Below are 20436 nucleotides of genomic sequence, written 5' to 3'. Positions count from 1 at the left end.
CCTGTGTCTCATAGCCCCGCTGGAACTTTTTTCCTCAGTGGGGATAAAAATTCCTATTGAAATCCCAATGGGGATAGAAATTCTATTGTTCCAAAGTTAGAAAATCCAGTGGAAATGGTTTTGGAGTGCCATTTTTAGACATTGAATTTCGAGTGGAGATAAAATCAAAGTCAATTTCTCAGTGGGGCTGAAAATCCAGGATATTTTCCAGTGGGGCTGGGATACCAGCGGGTCTGTGACACAGGGGTGTAGTATTTGGAGATAAAAAAATATAAAAAAAAGACCTAATAAAAAAAAAGAATGTGTTTGCTTCGAAATAGAATCACTTCATTTGTCAACAATCATCATTAGTTTGAAATCTGTCTTTATAGTTGTGAAAATTAAATCTTCCTTACCGGGTGATGCTGGTTTCTAATCTGTTGCCAGCTTAGGTTGTCATTTAGTCTTGTATCTCTGTATTTTGATTCTGAAATTGAAAGCAGTTTTTTATCATTCCAAATGTCCGTGAAAAGTTATCAGTAAGATCGAGTAATACAAATAATTTTAGGGATTTTCGCCCATATACATCTTTCTTTCCGAAGTTATCCTTACTTTGAAAGACTCAGCTTGATTCGATTCTAGGAATTTGTCCCTCGGAAATTGTCCCTATAAAATTGTCTAGGATTTAATGTCACCCTTGTATCAAAGACAACTATTTTTATGTAGTTGACAGCATTAGTATTGAGTCAGCACACATTATCGGATAATATCACGAAAAACTGAATCTAACCAGAGATGCTAGAAAAGTTTTCTTTCTCTAATCCATAAATTTCACTGCTATCGGAAGAGACTGCTTAGGAAACTCACACATTGTCGAATTCAAGACCGTTTTCGTGAACCGGCCTCTTTTTCAACTAATTTCTTTAAACTCTCCCAAATCGATGTGTGACAGCATGGAACCTAGCTACCAATAGAGACTGTTAACGCTACTAGCATCAAAGCGTTCAAGGAAGAACTAACCAAGGCATGGATGGAACATCCATTGCGCTACAAATCAAGATCTTTGTAATTGTAGATGATAGATCGGTTTAGAGGCCCTTGTGTGCCTGGACTGTAAATCTTCATAAAAAGAAACTGCTCCTTTCACGGTAATCTGACCGGATTAGGCGGATTAAAAATTTTCTATTTTAGCAAAAATTTGAAAACAGTGCTGAGAGTAATAACAATCTTTTTCTTTTATCCTGTGAAGAACATAAAAAACATTCTACTAAAATTTCAGGTTCCTGGACTTTTTCCAATCCAAAATTATATTGATCCTACCCGGGACCCTTTTGACTTGTTATAAGGATGTCAAATCCATCTTCATATCACTAATTCTAGAGATACGAACGAAACTAGCCAATATATCGGTCATCATAGATAACTTTTGAACTTTTTAATCTATAATGTGTCAATTATAGCTTTATAATGTGTTAATTATAGCTTTATAATATGTTAATTATAGCTTGCAATTTAAATTCTTAATTGTGGTTGGTAATAACATTCTTTTAGACAAGATTTTCAATGGTTCATTAAACCTTAGAAAGAAGGACGTTTTTTGGATTTAATTCATATGATGATGGCCTTCTAATAAAACATAAAATATGCGAAATTAAGTTTTGGGCTCGGAAACTGAAATCCATTCTCATCAAAATTAAAAGATTGCCATGAAAAAAGATTTCACCAAATTGTTTTTTAATAAAGTCTTTAATCGCAGTTTCGGGCCAAGGCGTGAAATTATGGTTAGTGGCGGTAGACAAGAGACCGCCCGCGACTCTCCCTAGTCCTCTCGTTCCGGTGTTTATTCGACCCAGACCTCGCGTGGTTTCTTCTTCTTCGACCCTGCTCTTCGGTCGTGAGTTTTCTTCTTAGTTATTAAAAATTTACTATTTACAAGAAATTATTAGTTTAACGAAGACATATATTCTACAACAATGCCTACAAAGAAGTCCAACGCAAACGAACACACCGACCGTGACCACTCCATAGCCGACTGGGGGAAATCATCCATCACTGGTTTAAGAAACAAACTCAAAGAGCTGCAACTCTCACATGTTGGTAAGAAAATCGAACTACAAACACGATTATTTGAACATTTCAACCCTCCTACCGACACTACCAACATCCAGCTATCAGACGTAATTAGAGGAATTCCGATCAATGAGAACCGAATTAGATACACTTAAGAACAACATTCATAATAATAACAACATTAATAAAACTACTCAAAACAATCTAATCACCTCCGTCGAAAGTCCGACACACGTCAATTTCGAGACTGGACAAAGTCGAGACCCAATTACACCGAATCAAAACAACCCAACACTTACTCAGCAAAAAAGCAGAAACAAGAATTCTGCCATTCTCATAACAAATGACGAACAAGATGAGCCCTATATCGAAGAACAGCAAAATGTTTTTGGTTTTGACCTTCAACAAAGCTTATCACAACAACCAACACAAGGTACATTTAATTATAGTAATCCCTACAGCCCACCAGGTCTTAAAACTACCACCCTAAACAAGATAAAGAAACATGAGTACGTTGATTTCGACGACATATATTGCCCCCTCCACCCTCAACCAATTGCAGCAACGAGCTACTGGGTTTCCAACTCGACGATAACAACAATCTCTATCTCAAGCCGAACCAAACAAAATCAAAAATCCGTGACTATCCTTCCTGGATCTGTGCCTGGAACACATACTGCCAAGCCTACCTACACTACCACCCTGATATGCATTTCAAACTCTTCAGCTATTTTAAGAACATTGCCACCATAGCCAGGAAACACAAGTTTGAAAGTGTTTATCTGTACGACAAAGCACTTCGTCATACCCTAGCAGCTCAACATTCGCTCCCCACCGACTTGCGCACAGCTTCATGGTGCAAAACTAATGACGAACTATTCAATATTTACTTACGTGAAACCTTATTACCATCATGCTATCACTGCCACTCATTCGGGCACTACGTATCCTCCTGCCCATACAAAACAAACTCTAGATCATCTGTCAAACACAATCCCTACAGCTACGTAGCAGAAAAACAGTTTCGGAATGACTCCCATCATCCACAACAAACCGCATTCTCTAGGAATGGAACCAACAACACACGTCAACCAACTAATGCCACAAATGATATCTGCGGACGATACAATCAACTCGGTTTTTGCAATAAACCCCCTTGCCAATACCGCCATATCTGCAACAAATGCTACACAGCAGGTCACCCCGGCAACAAATGTTTCTCAGCAGCATCCTCAACCCGTACATCATTCAGACCTACGTCCGGCTAATCCCTTACCAAATGGCATCATAACTCCTGTAAGTATAGATAATCTTTCACTAGCCTTAGTAGGTCATCCGGACCAGGAACTTTGTAATTATTTAATCAATGAACTGACTAACGGCTTTAACATCGGTTACCATGGCCCTCATTCACCATCCCTACCAGTGTAGACCTAACTCTTCACACAAAAATTACGGGAAACGCATGTTTGGACTTTGTACCCTATGCTGCACTCAAGCACTTGAGCCAAAATCCCGCAAAGGCGGGACAAAAATCAGTTTTTTGAAGTTTGCAAAAAAATGCCACATAGAAGATCTTTCAAATTCAGTATGTGAATAGAGCAGTAAAAAATACAAATTTTCTATTTTACCTTTTTTTTGCAAAAGTTCTAGGAATGAAAATAAAGGGATAATGATAATTGAATACTATCCATTGATAATCCGCGGCACTATCGTAAAGCTAGAATCGCTTCGCCTACTCTTCGCTTGAGAAAATGATTGACAGATTGAAGTTTTTCATCCCCGCAGTGTGCGCCGCGCGGGAGCTCGGGCGTTCTGCGAGAGTTCTCGGCTCAATCCTCGGACCGCGCTAAAAATGGTAGACTGAGCTGTGATAGATCATTTCGATGGAAGTTGTTGGAATGTTCTCAAGGCTCTTGACAGAATATTGTTTGTTTGATTGTCAATGATGACAGTGCCGTTATGAATTTTGTTAGATCTGACAAATTGATGTTTGTAAGTGCACTTTATAGTTTTGATTCCCATTGAAGAATCATATTCTGGTTTTCATGTTATTAGATGCTGTTTTAGAGCTTTAGGTCTACACTGCCTACAAAAAAACCTACGGTCAGCCTTAGAGCACGAAGAGGCAGTCACTACAGCTATCTGCAAAGAACTACAACGAAAACACACTTCTGGGCCATTCCGGGAACCACCAATACAAAATCTACATTGCTCGCCGCTGGGCTCGCGAGAAAAAAAAGATGGAACAAGACGACTAATTATGGACCTTTCCCAACCACTTGGCGAGTCAATTAATGAAGGCATCCCCAAGGAGGACTTCCTAGTCAAATATGCTAGCTTTGACCAGGCTACAGAACTTGTATATAAAATGGGAAAGGACTGTTTGATGACAAAAATTGACATCCAGCACGCATTCCGCCTCCTTCCCGTCCATCCATCCCAATGGGTATTACTTGGCATTCACTGGCAGGACATGTACTTTGTCGACACTCGCTTACCTTTTGGATTACGTTCATCACCAGCAATATTTACATCATTTGCAGACACAGTACATTGGATCCTTCAGAATAAATACGATCTTACTGAATCGACACATTACTCTGCCGATTTCCTATTTGTTCATCAACCCACAATATCAATAGCCAACAATGAGATTGGAACTGCGCTATCAGCTTTTCATCACCTCGGAATCCCAACTGCGGATGATAAGACTGAAGGCCCTTCTCGTCAGATAACCTACTTGGGGATTGAAATAGATTCAGCAGAGCAAATTATTCGCATACCTGAGGATAAGTATATTGAACTGATAGATTCACTGCCATTCTGGACATCACGTCGAAAATGTACTAAAAAAGAACTGTTATCTCTAATTGGGAAACTCTCATTTGTTTGCAAGGTTGTTAGACCTGGTCGCATTTTTCTACGCCGACTCATAGACACGTCAACATCAGTCACAAAATTGCATCATCATATTACTTTAAACAGCGAGGCACGTGCAGACATCAAATGGTGGATTGACTTCCTCCCGTCCTGGAACAAATCATCCATTATTCCTGACCCATTCACCATACTCTCCAGTGACATCAGACTCAACACGGATGCTTCAAACATTGGTCTTGGGGCGATCTATGAAAACTCCTGGATCCAAGCAGCTTGGCCCACGCAGTTTACCAACGTACAATATGACATTGATTTTAAAGAACTCTTTACAATTGTCATCGCAACTAAGACCTGGGGGCATAACTGGGCCGGGAAACGTATTGTGTTCTTAACAGACAATCTCCCAATCACTCAGATCTGGCAGGCTGGCTCTACGAAATCACCCCTACTCATGACCCTCATTCGAACATTATACTTAACTGCGGCTAGACTTCAATGTTTCATCTCTTTTAAACATGTATATGGCCTTGATAACCCTATAGCTGATGCTATTTCTCGTTTCCAGGACGTAAGATTCCGGCAGCTAGCACCATCAGCAGACGCACATCCAACACCGCTACCATCCAACGCTTGGGAAGTCTAACCATCGAGAGACTAACCACAAAAATGCATCATCTCATGGCTAACACCCTGGCCCCAAGCACCAACGAACAATACAAACGATGCACTACCAACTACTCCAACTTCTGCCAACATTTCCACCTACAAACATTCCCATTAACCGAGGAAGTACTAATGCTTTACACCACTTTTCTCTCTGAATATTCGTCATACAACAACATCAAAATGCACTTATCAGCACTAAAGTTCCACGATATTCGATATTGTTATCACACACAACTGCCACCGCTTCCACGACTATACCTCCTCATACGCAGCATAAAGCGCACCCAGGGCCCGCAATACAAAAAACCCAAACGGCAACCCATCACAGTTGAACTACTTACTCAGATTTACAAATACCTGCTAAATTCAGAATATTGCACCTTTGACCGACAAATGCTATGGACCGCCTGTACAACAGCATTCTTTGGCTTCCTACGCTCATCAGAATACCTCTCACCATCCTCGCATAAGTTTGAACCAACCACTACATTATTATACAATGACATCACCGTAATGACATCCATGGCCCTGGTCAACATAAAAGCATCAAAAACAGACCCCTTCCGCCAAGGCTGCGTCATACGCCTGTGTCCCACCAGTCACCCAATATGTCCTGTTCGTAACCTAAAGGACCTCTGCCGGATGCATCCGAAAAAATCCGGACCTCTCTTCGCATTTTCAAACGGTTCGTTTCTAACTAGGCGCAGATTCAACCAGTTCCTTCACACTATTCTTCATAATACCAAAACACATCCGATCTCAACCCACTCCTTCAGAATAGGAGCCGCCACAACAGCAGCAGCAGCAGGACTACCAAGCTGGCTAATTAAGCAACTTGGTAGATGGAACAGCACTTGTTTTGAGACTTACATTCGTATCCCAGATAAAACCATCAGGCAAACAGGACAATTATTGTGTCGAACTAAAACCCTTGGGCATGGACTGTGGAATCCAGATGCACCTCAGCAACAATAGCCTTTCTAGTATTTATTATATTATTTGCATCTACCTCGTCGGATTCAAGCGTACAATTATGCCCTATTTACATCTCTACTGTGCTCTACTGCGTCGGCACTTCTAGCACTTACTAGTCACTTACTACTCGACGTCCTTTTCATTCGGGCCTACTCCTCGTGCATCATTTAGCCATACGACTATATCTAGGTACTCACATTCTGCGGTAGCCTGTTTTTTTTTCATATAGTATATTTCAATGGTATACTTACGTTCTTATTTTAGCATATTATATAGTTATCATATCAGAATCGCTCTTTATAATCAAGTATTTTCTATATACATCCGTAATATTAGTATTTACTCAACTTATTAATTACTCCACGTTAACAAGTTTGTTTTCTTTCGGCATCCCACACACTAGTTCGTCTAGTTAATGTTCTTCCCTCCCTGTAGGTGTGGCATTGGGGTCGCTCTTTGGCCGTTCCTTTATTTGGCGGTTGGTCACATGATTGTGACGCCTAGATTCTCTTCCTAGGGCCTATGTTAGCCTTTGTACTTACGGGGCCTCTGTATTACACATGCCGACCGAGTACCGTATCTGATAGCCTTTGTACTTACGGGGCCTCTGTATCCTGCATGCCGACCGAGTACCCACATGTTTAGTCGCCTGTTAGCCTTGGTACTTACGGGGCCTCTGTCATATGCCGACCGTGTACCTTACTTTCCTATAGGAGTGACCCCAATATATCCGCCACACTTGTATATAGCAATAAGCCTACATTGACATGGAATATATAATCTCAGGGTCACGGACTCATTCTCGTCTCCATTTCTTGTCTCCCGCCCACTAATCGCAGTTTCGGGCCAAGGCGTGAAATTATGGTTAGTGGCGGTAGACAAGAGACCGCCCGCGACTCTCCCTAGTCCTCTCGTTCCGGTGTTTATTCGACCCAGACCTCGCGTGGTTTCTTCTTCTTCGACCCTGCTCTTCGGTCGTGAGTTTTCTTCCCCACCTTCCCACCCTTTCACAATTTTCTCGGGTCCCTCCTATGTCGCGGTTGGTCACATGATTGGGACGCCTAGATTCTCTTCCTAGGGCCTATGTTAGCCTTTGTACTTACGGGGCCTCTGTATTACACATGCCGACCGAGTACCGTATCTGATAGCCTTTGTACTTACGGGGCCTCTGTATCCTGCATGCCGACCGAGTACCCACATGTTTAGTCGCCTGTTAGCCTTGGTACTTACGGGGCCTCTGTCATATGCCGACCGTGTACCTTACTTTCCTATAGGAGTGACCCCAATATATCCGCCACACTTGTATATAGCAATAAGCCTACATTGACATGGAATATATAATCTCAGGGTCACGGACTCATTCTCGTCTCCATTTCTTGTCTCCCGCCCACTAAATGATCCTCAATTTTCGTCTATGGTAAACATTTTGGAGCCAGGTTAACGATGTTTAAATGTAGGTCAGAATTGCTACGAGAAAAGGGGTCAGACAGAAGTAAAGGAGGATTGACATGCTTGGGAACACGAGAGGTTTTTTTCGCATTGGTGCAATGCAACATGCTCCATCCCACCCACCAACCTGGAACGCTTTTTCGTGTCTCCACCCAATTTTTCTTTCTACCAATAAAAGTGAAATCTGACTTTTAAAATCAGTGTGTTTTTTAGGTATTTCCCTTACTTTTTGTCACATAAAACAAAAATAAATCATGAGGCATACACTTTTTTCTTGTGTTGGTGGGATGGAGCAAGTTACATTGCACTAACACGAAAAAAACTCGTGTCCCCAAGCCTTTACCTTTCCGGACAAAATTTTATATTTTTTGTAATTTTTTACATTCGAGGGGGGGGGTGTGTTTGAACGTTTTTTTTTAAGGTTGGGGTTGCCTAAAAGAAAGATGAATAAAAAGGTAAGGAGTGTATTTGGTGTAACCTGACCCTTTCACGGTCAAGAAAAGAAAAGATTCAGAGCCATACGATATTACTTTGAGTAAACGCCCCCTCGAATAAACGCCTCTCCCTAAAGTAAAAAAATGTTCAATAAACGCCCCTCAAATAAACGTCCCCTTAGAACGAACATCTCCTCTTTAGGAGAAACGTTTATTTGAAACAAGTAGCATTAATGTAGAATTATACGGAGGAAAACCTAGATAATGCGTAACCATAGTATTGTATTACTCCAATAACAGACTTGTTATGTTCGACAGCCTTCTTCAACTTGACATAACATTGTTTCCATTTAATCCCAAAACATTGTGTAGAATACTTCTTTATGGCGACCCCGATTTTAGCATTATCCAAAATCATGATATATTGAGTATAACGATAAAATTTATCTGTGATACAAGCCGTTTTGGGGGACCGTTATTTTAGTCTACTCCAACTGCTCTCCTAGCTTCTTTTAGTTTTTGTTTTTTATTTCTGTTAGTATTTATCCTCTGTAGTTTGTTTTCTTTTTTCCATTTATTAGTTAATTTAATAGTTTATTGTTAGCTTAGTAGGGTTCCTACCTCCTGGCGGTATGATCTGGTGGTCCTTTTGCGGGAGGTTAGGAACCTTTAGTTTTGTACTATTTGTTCGTGTTACCTATATATAGATAAAAAAAAAAAAAAAAAAAAAAAAAAAAATAGTATTTTTCAGTATTCAAATTAATTTTGACCCATTTTAACTGCTCTAAAATTACATATTTGGACTAAAAAAAACGAAAACGTAAAACAAGATTTGCATTCACTCTACTAAAGTGACATTGGCTGAAGATAATTTAATAAACGGCTTGAAATCGCCCGGGGTGTTTACTTGAAGTAAGCACGCGCATACTTAAGCTCCGTTGCAATAGAGCCGACTAAACATCTTGTAAAGTTGTTTGTTGTTGAAACAGGATAATAAGAAAAAAATGCATTATTCCTCATTGATAATTGGGAAACTGGGGCGAGACTTATAATTTTAATACTTTTAATCCACTGATGATGAAAAATAGAGTTTAATTAAGTTTTGGAAGATTGGGGCGAGACTCTTGATTACTTGATAAAATAAATTGCTCAATACATTAGCACCGTAATTTATCAATTTAAAAGTTTGATAACGCATTGCAAGAATGGGAAAAAAAACTTGTTTTATCAATTTGTAGACTGGAGTCACTTATAATGTGTGTAATACAGTAGTATAGACGTTATATGATAATACGATTATTGTTACGGGATTCAGTTTGTATAAATGACTGGTAGAATCCAGTGTTCCGGCCTTATAGAATCCCTGGCTACAATCAGGGACAAAATATTTGGCACAAAAAGGAAATTCACCGGGGTGTTTTGAAACCACAATCGATTTGTAAGTGCTCTAAAGTAGGTTCGAAGGGTAGAGTTTTAACTCTGAGTTTTAACGCTAGACTTAAGACTTAGGACCTTAGGATCTGAGGATCCAAAAGTTCAAAAATGGTCTAGTAGGGCTTGAAATATAGCCTAGATACCCATAAATCCCTCCCAGATCGAAATACTTGATGAAATCAAGTTGAAGGCCTAAAAATTGACATTCTCGCTCGAACTTCAATTTTCGAAAAATTGTAAATTAGCCAAAAGTGCCAATATATTATGACCCTGATTGTAGCTACGCAGAAACTTGCGAAGCGAGAAAACAAATTTATCAAGCAACAACAGACTCTAAAAACAAAATCAACTGAAATGGAAAAATATTAACACACAAATCCACACACTTTTTTTTTCAAGAATTTTTTTTGAGCAGGAAAAAAGTAAAATTGCAATATTGACACTTTTCTTTTGTTTGGATATGCACAAAAGGAAGTATTTGTAAGAATATGCCCCGATTTTGTTCAGGAACAACCCTATACTATAGGATACACTTCATATAAAATGGAGGAAAAAATCGATGAAAACTACCAAGAATTGCCGCTTGAAAATGAGGTTTGCACCCCAACAAAATGCATTATTAGAGAAGAAACAATACCAAAAGACACTCTGACCTGCAGGAAGTGTCATCGAGATGTTCATTATAACTGTTCCCAGCATGAATTTAATATAAAATATTGAATTCATGTTCCCAGCTACCAATCTACCAAATACAGATTTGCTTAACGTTTAAATCTAGAAGTTTCCAATGAAAGTTGCGTTAAGATCTCACCAGAGCTGATGGAACGAGTTGAAAATGCAGAAACACCAAAATCGAAGGACTTCAAAAGGAAATTAAAGCATGTGAAAACATCATGAAAGTTCAAAATGAAGAAATCTCCCAACTGAAATCAAATGACCTCAACGTTATTACAACAGAGATCAAAGAAAGCCTGGAAACAAAGATGAGCATACGCTAGAAGAAGATAGAAACAAAGATCGAGAACACCATCGAGAAGAAGCAAGAGCTGAAAGAGGTTAGTTATGCTGAAGTTGTATCCAAACAGATGAATCAAGAATCAAATAAGGTGGAGAAAATGGCTCGAAGTGAAACAGTCAGCAAACAACGATCCACAGCATGCAATCTAATTTTCCATGGAATCAAAGAAAATTTTGAGGATCCCGAAAATACAACGAAAATCTACAACGAGAAATTTATTAAGCACAGAATCCTTGGATTACAACTGGGTATCAAGGACATAAAAATTGTAAACACACAGAGGATTGGAGTATTCACGGAAGAGAAAGAGGGGGGAGGGAGGTATCGACCAATCAAGGTAGTTTTCGAAAATGAAGAAGACAAGAACAAAGTCTTGAGAACCATCACAACATGCAAAGGCCCTCCTTCATCCTATCGAGCAACAGAAGACCTCACAATTATTGAACGATTGACAATCAAAGAATTTAGCAAGAGAGCACGCGAGCTCAATGCTCAAATGAAAGACAAAACTATTCAATTTAAAGTCAGGGGAAGCCCCAGAACAAAATTATACCTAAAGAAAACTGTAACAACAAGCGTTTGTAAAAAGATAGTGCTTTTATTCAAACTTGCAAAATGAAGAGAAGCAATGTGAAGTCATTTGATTTTTTTTAAACGAAAATTTCACATTTTTTTTATTCCTTTATAGCTATGTTGGTCAAAATGGGCTCAAAAAGTTCAACTGAACATAAAATATGTCATATATTTCCAAATTTTTATGTCGAATACACGTTTTTTTTTTATTAGAACCCAGTTTATAAGAACATTGAGGCTGAAATTCTTCGAAAAATTAAGAACATCGCAAGAACATGCCCAGCCTCAGTTTGGAAAAAATTGACAAGAAACTACAATTTTTTCCTCTTTTCAAGCAGTTTTAACTGAACTTAGGCATAGATTTTCTAAAATCGAGATTCAAATATTGTCCAAATTTTACCAATTTTAGGTGCTCTTTATTTTGCATGATAATGTCGATTTAAGTAGTCTGAAAAATTAAGAACGCATTTAAGAACATTTTAGGCTGAAAATTGCTAAAAAAAATAAGCACATCCAGGCTCGGCCAAATTTTAGGTGTTCTAATAAAAAATAAAACGTGTAGAAATTTTAACAGGTGCAATCTTATAAAAAAGGAAAACGGTTAGTTTGAAAATCAAAACTTAATGTTCTACCAAGGTATTAGATACAACTCCTTGTTCCAGTTAAAAACTAGTTTCATTTGTTGGGTTTGGTACTAGTGTGAAGACCTGCGCAGTTCTTTTAGAAAGAGGTTTGTTTGCTAAACCTAGGTGTGTAGTTGTCAATATATCTGGATTTGAAGTTTGTGAAAATCTGGCTTTCGCTAAGAAAGCATTTTTACGAATTCTTTCAGACATTTAACCTGAATATCTTTGCTTGCATAAAGAAAGAGTTGTCGATACTGTCTTTTATAAATTTTATAAATAATTTTTTTTATTTTGAAAACATTTCCTATAATTTCTCAAAAATAAATGAAATAATGCCACAACGTAAATGAATTTTCAACTATCATTGCTAGTTTCCCTTTAAATTTATTAAACCAAGAACAAGATAATAAAAATTAAAGAATGCAATCCACTGCTTAGCCTACAAGATGAATTTACCCCATTATAACTCGTTTAGTCGAACATATCTGCAGAAATCTCATTAAGTCCATGCGCCAGCTTTACAAATTCAGTACTTTATTCGATTCTGACAGGGTCGGTTGGTCGCGTAGAACAATGACTTAAATTTGAAAATATTTAAAAGTATAAATAATTTTAAAATATAATATAATAAGACTATACAGTAACAAACAGTTTTTTAAAAAACGAGTAAGATATATACTTTAACACTAGGCGTGGTGACGGAAAAAAAAAAGCTATTAGATTTTAATATCAAAACATGGCAAGCTGAAAAGAATCTTTTAGAACACTTAAGAGAAGCTTCAGAAAAGCGATGTCAAAACAAGGAATACTAAATTAAAAAAATATGTATGAATTAATATAAAACCTGGTAAAATACAAACTCTTTTATAAGAACAGTTTTATAAGAAAAAACTGACGTTTAGATCTAACAAATATATGAGAACCAAAAAATAAGTATATGAGAACCAACTAAATGAGACCTAGACTGAATCAAGAGTATAGAGAAGTAAAAACCGCTAATCAGTAGAGTATAATTCTTCCAGCAAATCCTTTAATCGATGAAGCTCAAAATGAGAGTTAAGAACATATACAGGTTCAAAATTATTGAGAAATTTTGTTAAAATAAGAATATTTTATGAACATTTGACCCTGAGAATTTTGAAGAAATCAACAATAGCCCAGCTGACCCAAAATTCACTGGTTTATTTGAAAGAAAGCGTGTATAGGATTGTTTGTATGAGACCTAGTCTAGAAAACAAAAACACTTACAAATAAATGTCACTGCATTTTCCCAATTAGTCAGCTCTCTCAGGTGCTTAATAGAGGGGTGGCACGGGGCAGAATAAAAAGAGGGGGCTATAAAAATTTTTATTTTTAATTTATTTATTAATAAACAGGGGACATGATTACAGGGGGTTGGAAATTATACTTTTAAATACCCCCCTTTAAATAAAATAATTTTAGACTTACGCTATCTAAAGCAATTGAGGGACTCTTTTTTGACAACTGAGAATATTTTTGAAATTAATAAACGGGTGGTCCAAATAAGGTCCGGGTTGGAAAAGAAATCGAAAGATAAACAAGCGGGGTGGGGGGGCGTTTATTAGTCACCTTAGAGTAGGCTCTTATCAGTATTTGTCTTAAAAATACCTAAAGGTTAGTACTGCTGAGAAAGTTTCCGTTTTATAATATTTAAAATTTTAAAATTTTTTCAAACAACTTCTTAAGAATGAATGAAATAATAAGATACCATAGTGGAGAAAATAAATTCTCCAATATGTTAGCAGCTTCTAATGCATGGCTTATAAAGTCGATATTAGGTACATCATAAATGTAAACAACAGCTCGCATTCCGTTGATGAACAAATGAATGGATAAACAAAACCAGGAAACCGTATCTAATCGTTTTAGAATATACATCGAACGTTTATATGGATTCATTCGAAAGTGGAAATACGATAAGGAAGCAAAGACGGGGGTCAGGTATAAGATGCGATAGATAGGGTTCGTCAGGAATACTGCTATGCCAGAAACAATAAAACGTTCGATAAGTCGCCAAGATTCCCACCAAAAGAATTTGTCTCTGTAGGGCTCTTCAAATATTTCTGCGAATCTGTTGTCAATGAAATCGCTCCTGTCAGTCTCGCCAGTTCTTTTCCATCTTGAGAAACAAGTTCTCAAAATACAAAACATTGGGAATATCAAAAATATGAGATACGTGGTCACAGAAATCTTTTTGTTTTTAAACAGGTAGTAGCCCAAAGCGACTGCAAATGGGAAAGGAACAACCCAAAATACCAAGAATAACATATTTGCCACCTGCCACAAAGAAAAACATTCAACAGTACCGTCAATGTATAAGAATGTTACTTCATTCATTGTTTTGCAATTCAAAAGCTGAAAGACTGTTCTGCAGATATTCTTGTAGCAAAAAGCGATGATGATATAATACCCAACACAAAATCTCGTTATCAACCATGTTAATCTTAAACTTGATGGTCGAAAGTGTTTCAAGAGTTTTACAATCAAGTGTAAAGTTGTAATAGTCATTAACAATAAAAATGGGATCGTATATCCGTTTAAAACTTCTCGCCATACAACATTAAACCCCCTGAAAGGACAGAGTGCATCTAAAGCTTCACTGCTTTTAACCATAATATCCATGTTCATAAGTCTATCGATTAACGTTTTCTCATTGCTCTGAACTGTTATCAAAGCTTTCAACTGAAAAAAAGAGACCAAAATATTGAAGATTGATGAAGTAGAAATCTCTTTACGTTTTCTTCGATTGTCTCCTGCTTGTAGTTCTTCCATTTCATCGATCTCGTTGGCATCTTCGTCTCTTTTCTTTGTGAAAGTTTTCCTAAAATGGAATTTTCAAGAATTATATTTAGAGAACTTTTGTCCCGCGAATTTAATTGTCTTTTGGTTTAGAAGTACTGCTATGTGCGACTTTTGTAATTTCTACGCAGTTTTGTAATTTTCTAGCGCGCACTTAAGTTTCATAGAGGTCATGGTCATCGCAATATATAGACCTATATTATAATATATGACAAATCACTATTTAAAGGAACATAACAGTACCTGCGAAATTTGTAAACAAACTGTATGCAGCGGATACAAAATCAAAACAAATGTCACATGTCAAAATAAAAAATCAAACCAAATATGGCTAACTTTGATTATTTTACAAGTTTGTTTTGGACACGTGAATTTAATTGTTCTCTTTAATGACACGTGGTTCGCGTAATGTTAACAATTTACTACTTTTATGTCCCTTTAAAAAGCCGAAGAAAATTCGAAAACGGACTTTTTGCAGAAAAGAGTTTACAGCTGGTACAGTTTTTCAATCTTTCTTCGAATCTCTCCCACCTATTTCTTCCGTATACCGCCATAATGTATAATATTCTCCTGCCTTTACTATCACTGCAACGGACGATAACATCGTCTAAGCAATATATTGCTATGAAATATATGTATTAAGATAGAATATGTAATTGAGCCCTTGCGCCCTTGTGTACTTTTGCAATTTTTTGGAATAATTAAAGCACTGTTTGTCTAATACCGGGTGTGACACAAAAAAGTTTGACCTCGTTTTTTTTTAACACTTGAAGAGTAGACTCTAATGCGTTCAAAAGAGGAAGGATTAACCCTATTAGCCCCAGGGGGGGGGGTAGAATCTACCACGCTGGAGTTCTTTTGTGAATATCTCTGAGAAAAATTTTTCAAACGACTTGAAACTTTCTGACTTTTAACAAAATCTTATTAAGAGTACTTGTGCAAAATTTTAGGGTCATAGGTTGTTCAGATCAGGTTTTATGACTTTATTGTGAAACATGACATAAAATCCAGCTAAAACCGTTTAAAACTCAAAATTTAAAAGTGCTGATAATTTCTGAACTATTTATTCAATCATTTTCAAATTTTGACACGTGATAGGCATTGACAATATAAATTTGAAAAATTGAATAAAAAAAATTGAAAACGATGACGTCATCATTTATGACGTCATCGAATTATGAAAATTTTACTCATCTTCAGCATAGATTTAAAAAAAAAGTCTTCATGGAAATTTCAAAACCGGCAATTATGTTAAAGAACAACCTTTTATCTTTCTGAATCTTTAAACAGAATCTAAATATCTTTATTGGTTCGATTGTAATAGACAGTTTAGTAAACTATATATTTGGGCTTTTTTCCGACAGGTGGAAATTTTGTGATGACGTCATCGGTTTTTGAATGACGTCATCAATTTTTTTTTTCTTCCTGGAAATTTGTGTCATGATGGAGAACATCTGCACCAAATTTCATGACCATAGCTCTTCTAGATCAAAAATAATCGAGGGTGGTAGATTCTACCCCCCCCCCCTGGGGATACCAAAGTCAAAAAAGCTTGGGGCCAATAGGGTTAACTTAAATGAACCAAATTGTTTAATATATTTTTGTGTATGAAATATATAAATACCTAACAACTCGAACAGATACGGGAAAAGGACCAAGTTTAATAAATGACTAATTCAAGTTGAAATTTTTCTTTCCGTTAGAGAAGGATTCAGTTTGTTAAAAGCCATGGAACTCGAGAAAAGCTGCACGTTTTTTTCTTATTAAAATTTGTTGGAGCCTGGATGTGCTTCTTTTTTTTGAAATTTTCAGCCTAAAATATTCTTAAATGCGTTCTTAATTTTTCAGACTATTTTAAATCGACAATATCATACAAAATAATAAAGAGCACTTAAAATTGGTAAACAACATTTGAATCTCGATTTTAGAAAATCTATCCCGAAGTTTGGTTAAAACTGCTTGAAAAGAGGACAAAAACGAAGTTTCTTGTAATTTTTTTTCAAACTGGGGCTGGGCATGTTCTTACAATGTTCTTAATTTTTCGACGAATTTCAGCCTCAATGTTCTTATAAACTGGGTTATAATAAAGAAAACGTGTAATTTTAAATGAAAAACGTTTTTCTTTGTCGCACAACCTGTAAATTTAATTGTTCTGAAAATGTGAGTCCTTGATAAGGGTTTATAACAAGAATAATTTAATTTGACCTTATAACAAAGATTTATTATACACTGAAACGACTCATAAAACGATGGAGAACGATCATTGTACTTTCATTGTTTCAGAAAACAATTGATGTTCTAGCTTTGTCCGCAAAGGACAACTGTCATGGCGGCTCTAAGATGTCTGATTTTTGAAAATATTTATCAGTCTTATTATTAAAAAGTTCTCTAGCTCTTTCTTTTAGTACATTTGCAGAAAAAAAAGGTTTAAAAGTAAGGCTAGCATTCCATGCTGGATAAATTTGTGAAATCTAATGTGAGAAAAACATCATTAGAGAGGCCCCCCAAGTCGACCCTCAATTCACGTATTCACGTGCAAATTTTTGCCAATTCACGTATTCACGCGCGAAAAAAACTATTTTCACGTTCACGCGGTAATTTTGCTTTTAATTCTTTTGTTTAAACGATTGTGAACTTATTGGGCTAAATATGACCTTTTATGGCCTCTTTTAAAGCTGTTTGACCTATTCGTTTTTTGATTTTATTCTCGATAGCGCCGACCCTTTAGGGAAATTTTTAAGGTCTTTCACGCCAAAGCTACAAAGAACTACCTCTCTGGCGTACAGGGATATAGACCCTGTCTGAATTTACTTGTTAAAGGTGGCAAATGCAATTTTAAGGCTTAGCTTTAAGGATTTCCCTCCGATTTTCTTCGTCGCAGACCCGAATTAAAATCTATCAAGGATAAATTTTAAATTGAGGCTTGGCATAAAATCATGGACTGGAAAGCCTCAGGCTTCAAAGAGGTGGTGCAGCTAAAGGTCGTCTAGTTTGACCTCCGTCTCCTAGAAGGAAATTTTTTGAAAAAAAGAACGCGAGCGAAGCGAGCGCGAAAAATTTTCGACAATTTTTCTTCTTTTATTCCTGAGAAAACGGTCTTAACACGCTATTGTTACCCAAGTATGCCTTCTTGGTCACACAATTCATTCAAAATCTTTTATTATATTCAACACTGACCATTTACTGGCAAAAACCTGGTACGGCGAGCGAGGTACCTGCCCTACACGATGCGGCGTCACAAGAGTTTCTTCTGAATGCTTGATGATGCATTTATACAAGATTTATTAGAACTACCTATTTATGTGAATCATTAAAAGAGCAAATACCGTTCCCTGTCTCCAAGTTAATGCGGTATCATTTTGTGTACTGCATTTAGTAACAATATAAGTGACTACAGAAAGACGACCATCATGAGCGTCGACCGAGAAAATTTTCTCTAACACTCTTTCGTTTTGGCTCAAAACACTATCGTTGGATGCAGTATTTGCATCACAAAAGTTGTCATTAAATGTTACAAAATGCGTCCTCAGAAAAATAAGGAAAAATATTTGTTTATCTTTAAATTTTATAAAGTTTTGATTATTTTGAATAACTTTACAATAACATTACGTCAGTATGATATCTAAGATTATATGCGAGCGAAGCAAGCAAGAAAATTTTTTAGATTTAGGTTTATTTAGTTTTGTTTCACGTTCACGCTCAAAATCTCGATTCACGAATTCACGCTGGAAAAATCTTATTTTCACGTTCACGTTGATATCTCAATTCACGTATTCACGCGCCGAAAAAGTCCAATTCACGTATTCACGACAGAAAAAAGGGTCATTCACGTGTCACGCCAGCCCCTGGGGGAGCCCCATTAGACAAGAAATTCAGAGAAAATGCTTAATTATAGTGACAGGAAATTTTCAATTGGAAATATCTTTCTAAGACTGTCCATAGAAAAGCTGAAATTAACATACATAAGACCTGAGTTTCTTGGCTCCACTGTGGTGTGAAAATCCTTTGAAGGCACGTGGTGGCAAGGTGGTTTTTCTGAGGTTGAAGTTTGAAAATTTCCGGTGTCAACATTAAATTTCTTATACACAACACATCTTTTGCATCTTTCTCACGGCTTGAAACGTCATAACGACTTATAATTAGCAATTAAGTGGAAGAATCTAACTCTCACAGGAAAGTTTTAATTCTCTATTGGGAATTGGATGAGTGATTTTCGATAAGAAATGCAATAAAAATGCTTCGAAACATCATTTAATGAGGGAAGGAGAGTGAATAATAATATCATTACTGCGGACATAGCTAGTACAGGGTGTCCCTAATAAAAGTATCGAGTTTGAACATGCGATTGAGTAGAAAGTTTTAAGTGTGTATTCACAAAATTGTATTTTAAGCTCTCCCTCTTTTTTCTTTGTCATTACGTAACAATAAAGACATACTCTGCCTGTTTACAAATGCAACGAAATTACGATCATGAGAAAAACGCAACAATTAATTTTTACTACCCCGAAAGAATTTGAATTTTTATTAATTTTGATTTTTAAAGACGTACATTTATGCAACAGGGGAATAGTAAAAAGGGCTATTGATTAATTTATACGTTGTAACTACCTTTTGTAATGAGCCTATGTGATGGAGAACGTTCTTATATTTTAGCGATAACACACACAAACTTTTCTACTCAATCGCATGTTTAAACTCGATACTTTTATTAGGGACACCCTGTATAGTAAACGAGAAATCGGCAAAAATCTGTTACTTGTATATCCAGTGTATAGTAAATCCTTGCTTATAAAGTGTGATTTATCTTACAAGTTCATAAGACTACAAACACGCTGAATTAAGGCCAGTTGTTGTGCGCAGATATGTAATTTTTGCGCAAATATGTAATTTCTGCGCATATATGTAATTATTTTGCGCAGATATGTAATTTCTGCGCAAATATGTAATTATTTTGCGCAACTATGTAATTTCGAGCTGCGCAGATATGTAATTAAATTTCTGCGCAGATATGTAAAACACGATCTTTAAAATCAATGATACCCCCTTGATAGATTTTACCATTACTTTTACCTTTTTAAGACTTAGGTATTTTAGCTAATATCTATCACATACAAGAAGTAATATCTTATAAGCATCAACTTTATAAGAAAAATATCCATAAATTTTGAATGGAATAGAATAGGGCCTTAAATGAAAATAATCATTGTTTTCTTATAAGCATCATCTTTATAAGAAAATGATCTATAACTTTTCAACCACTAAGTTTTACCTTTCGGTGATTGGTTCTTTCAAAGCAAACAAGGGACGGCACATAATATGACCATATTTATTTTTATCATAAGCATATACTTTATAAGAATCAAAGCAATAACTCTTGATAGACGGTCATTTACCATTCAGTTATTAGTTTTTGCCACCGCAGGAAGCCTAAAGCTTCCGAGGATGGCATTCATAGCTTCACTCGTGAGGGNAAGAGGCCCGAGAATTCTCGGGCCATGTCGAGGGTCGT

The 20436-nt window shown here is 36.7% G+C and overlaps 1 protein-coding gene across 1 annotated transcript; it reads left to right on the top strand.

The window, feature by feature from the left end:
- The first annotated feature begins 1734 nt into the window (after window positions 1–1734).
- Window positions 1735–6643, top strand: LOC136817109 (uncharacterized). The gene is made up of 2 exons (XM_067073447.1): window positions 1735–2482; window positions 5498–6643. The coding sequence occupies exons 1-2, from the start codon at window positions 2179–2181 to the stop codon at window positions 6571–6573; spliced, it is 1380 nt and encodes a 459-aa protein (XP_066929548.1). The 5' UTR covers window positions 1735–2178; the 3' UTR covers window positions 6574–6643.
- The last annotated feature ends 13793 nt before the right edge of the window (window positions 6644–20436 follow it).

This window comes from Clytia hemisphaerica, unplaced genomic scaffold (assembly GCF_902728285.1).
Source record: "Clytia hemisphaerica strain Z4C2 unplaced genomic scaffold, Clytia hemisphaerica genome assembly, whole genome shotgun sequence".
Lineage (NCBI taxonomy): Eukaryota > Metazoa > Cnidaria > Hydrozoa > Leptothecata > Clytiidae > Clytia > Clytia hemisphaerica.
Note: the sequence above shows the minus strand (reverse complement) of the source record. Positions and strands in the feature narration are given on the sequence as shown.

What these genes read in the sequence shown, in the direction of transcription:
- LOC136817109 (XM_067073447.1), top strand. Translation starts at nt 2,179, where the DNA reads ATGAGAACCGAATTAGATACACTTAAGAACAACATTCATAATAATAAC. An exon ending in ATCACAACAACCAACACAAG is followed by an intron (nt 2,483 to 5,497) that starts GTACATTTAATT and finishes TCTCGTTTCCAG; the next exon opens with GACGTAAGATTCCGGCAGCT.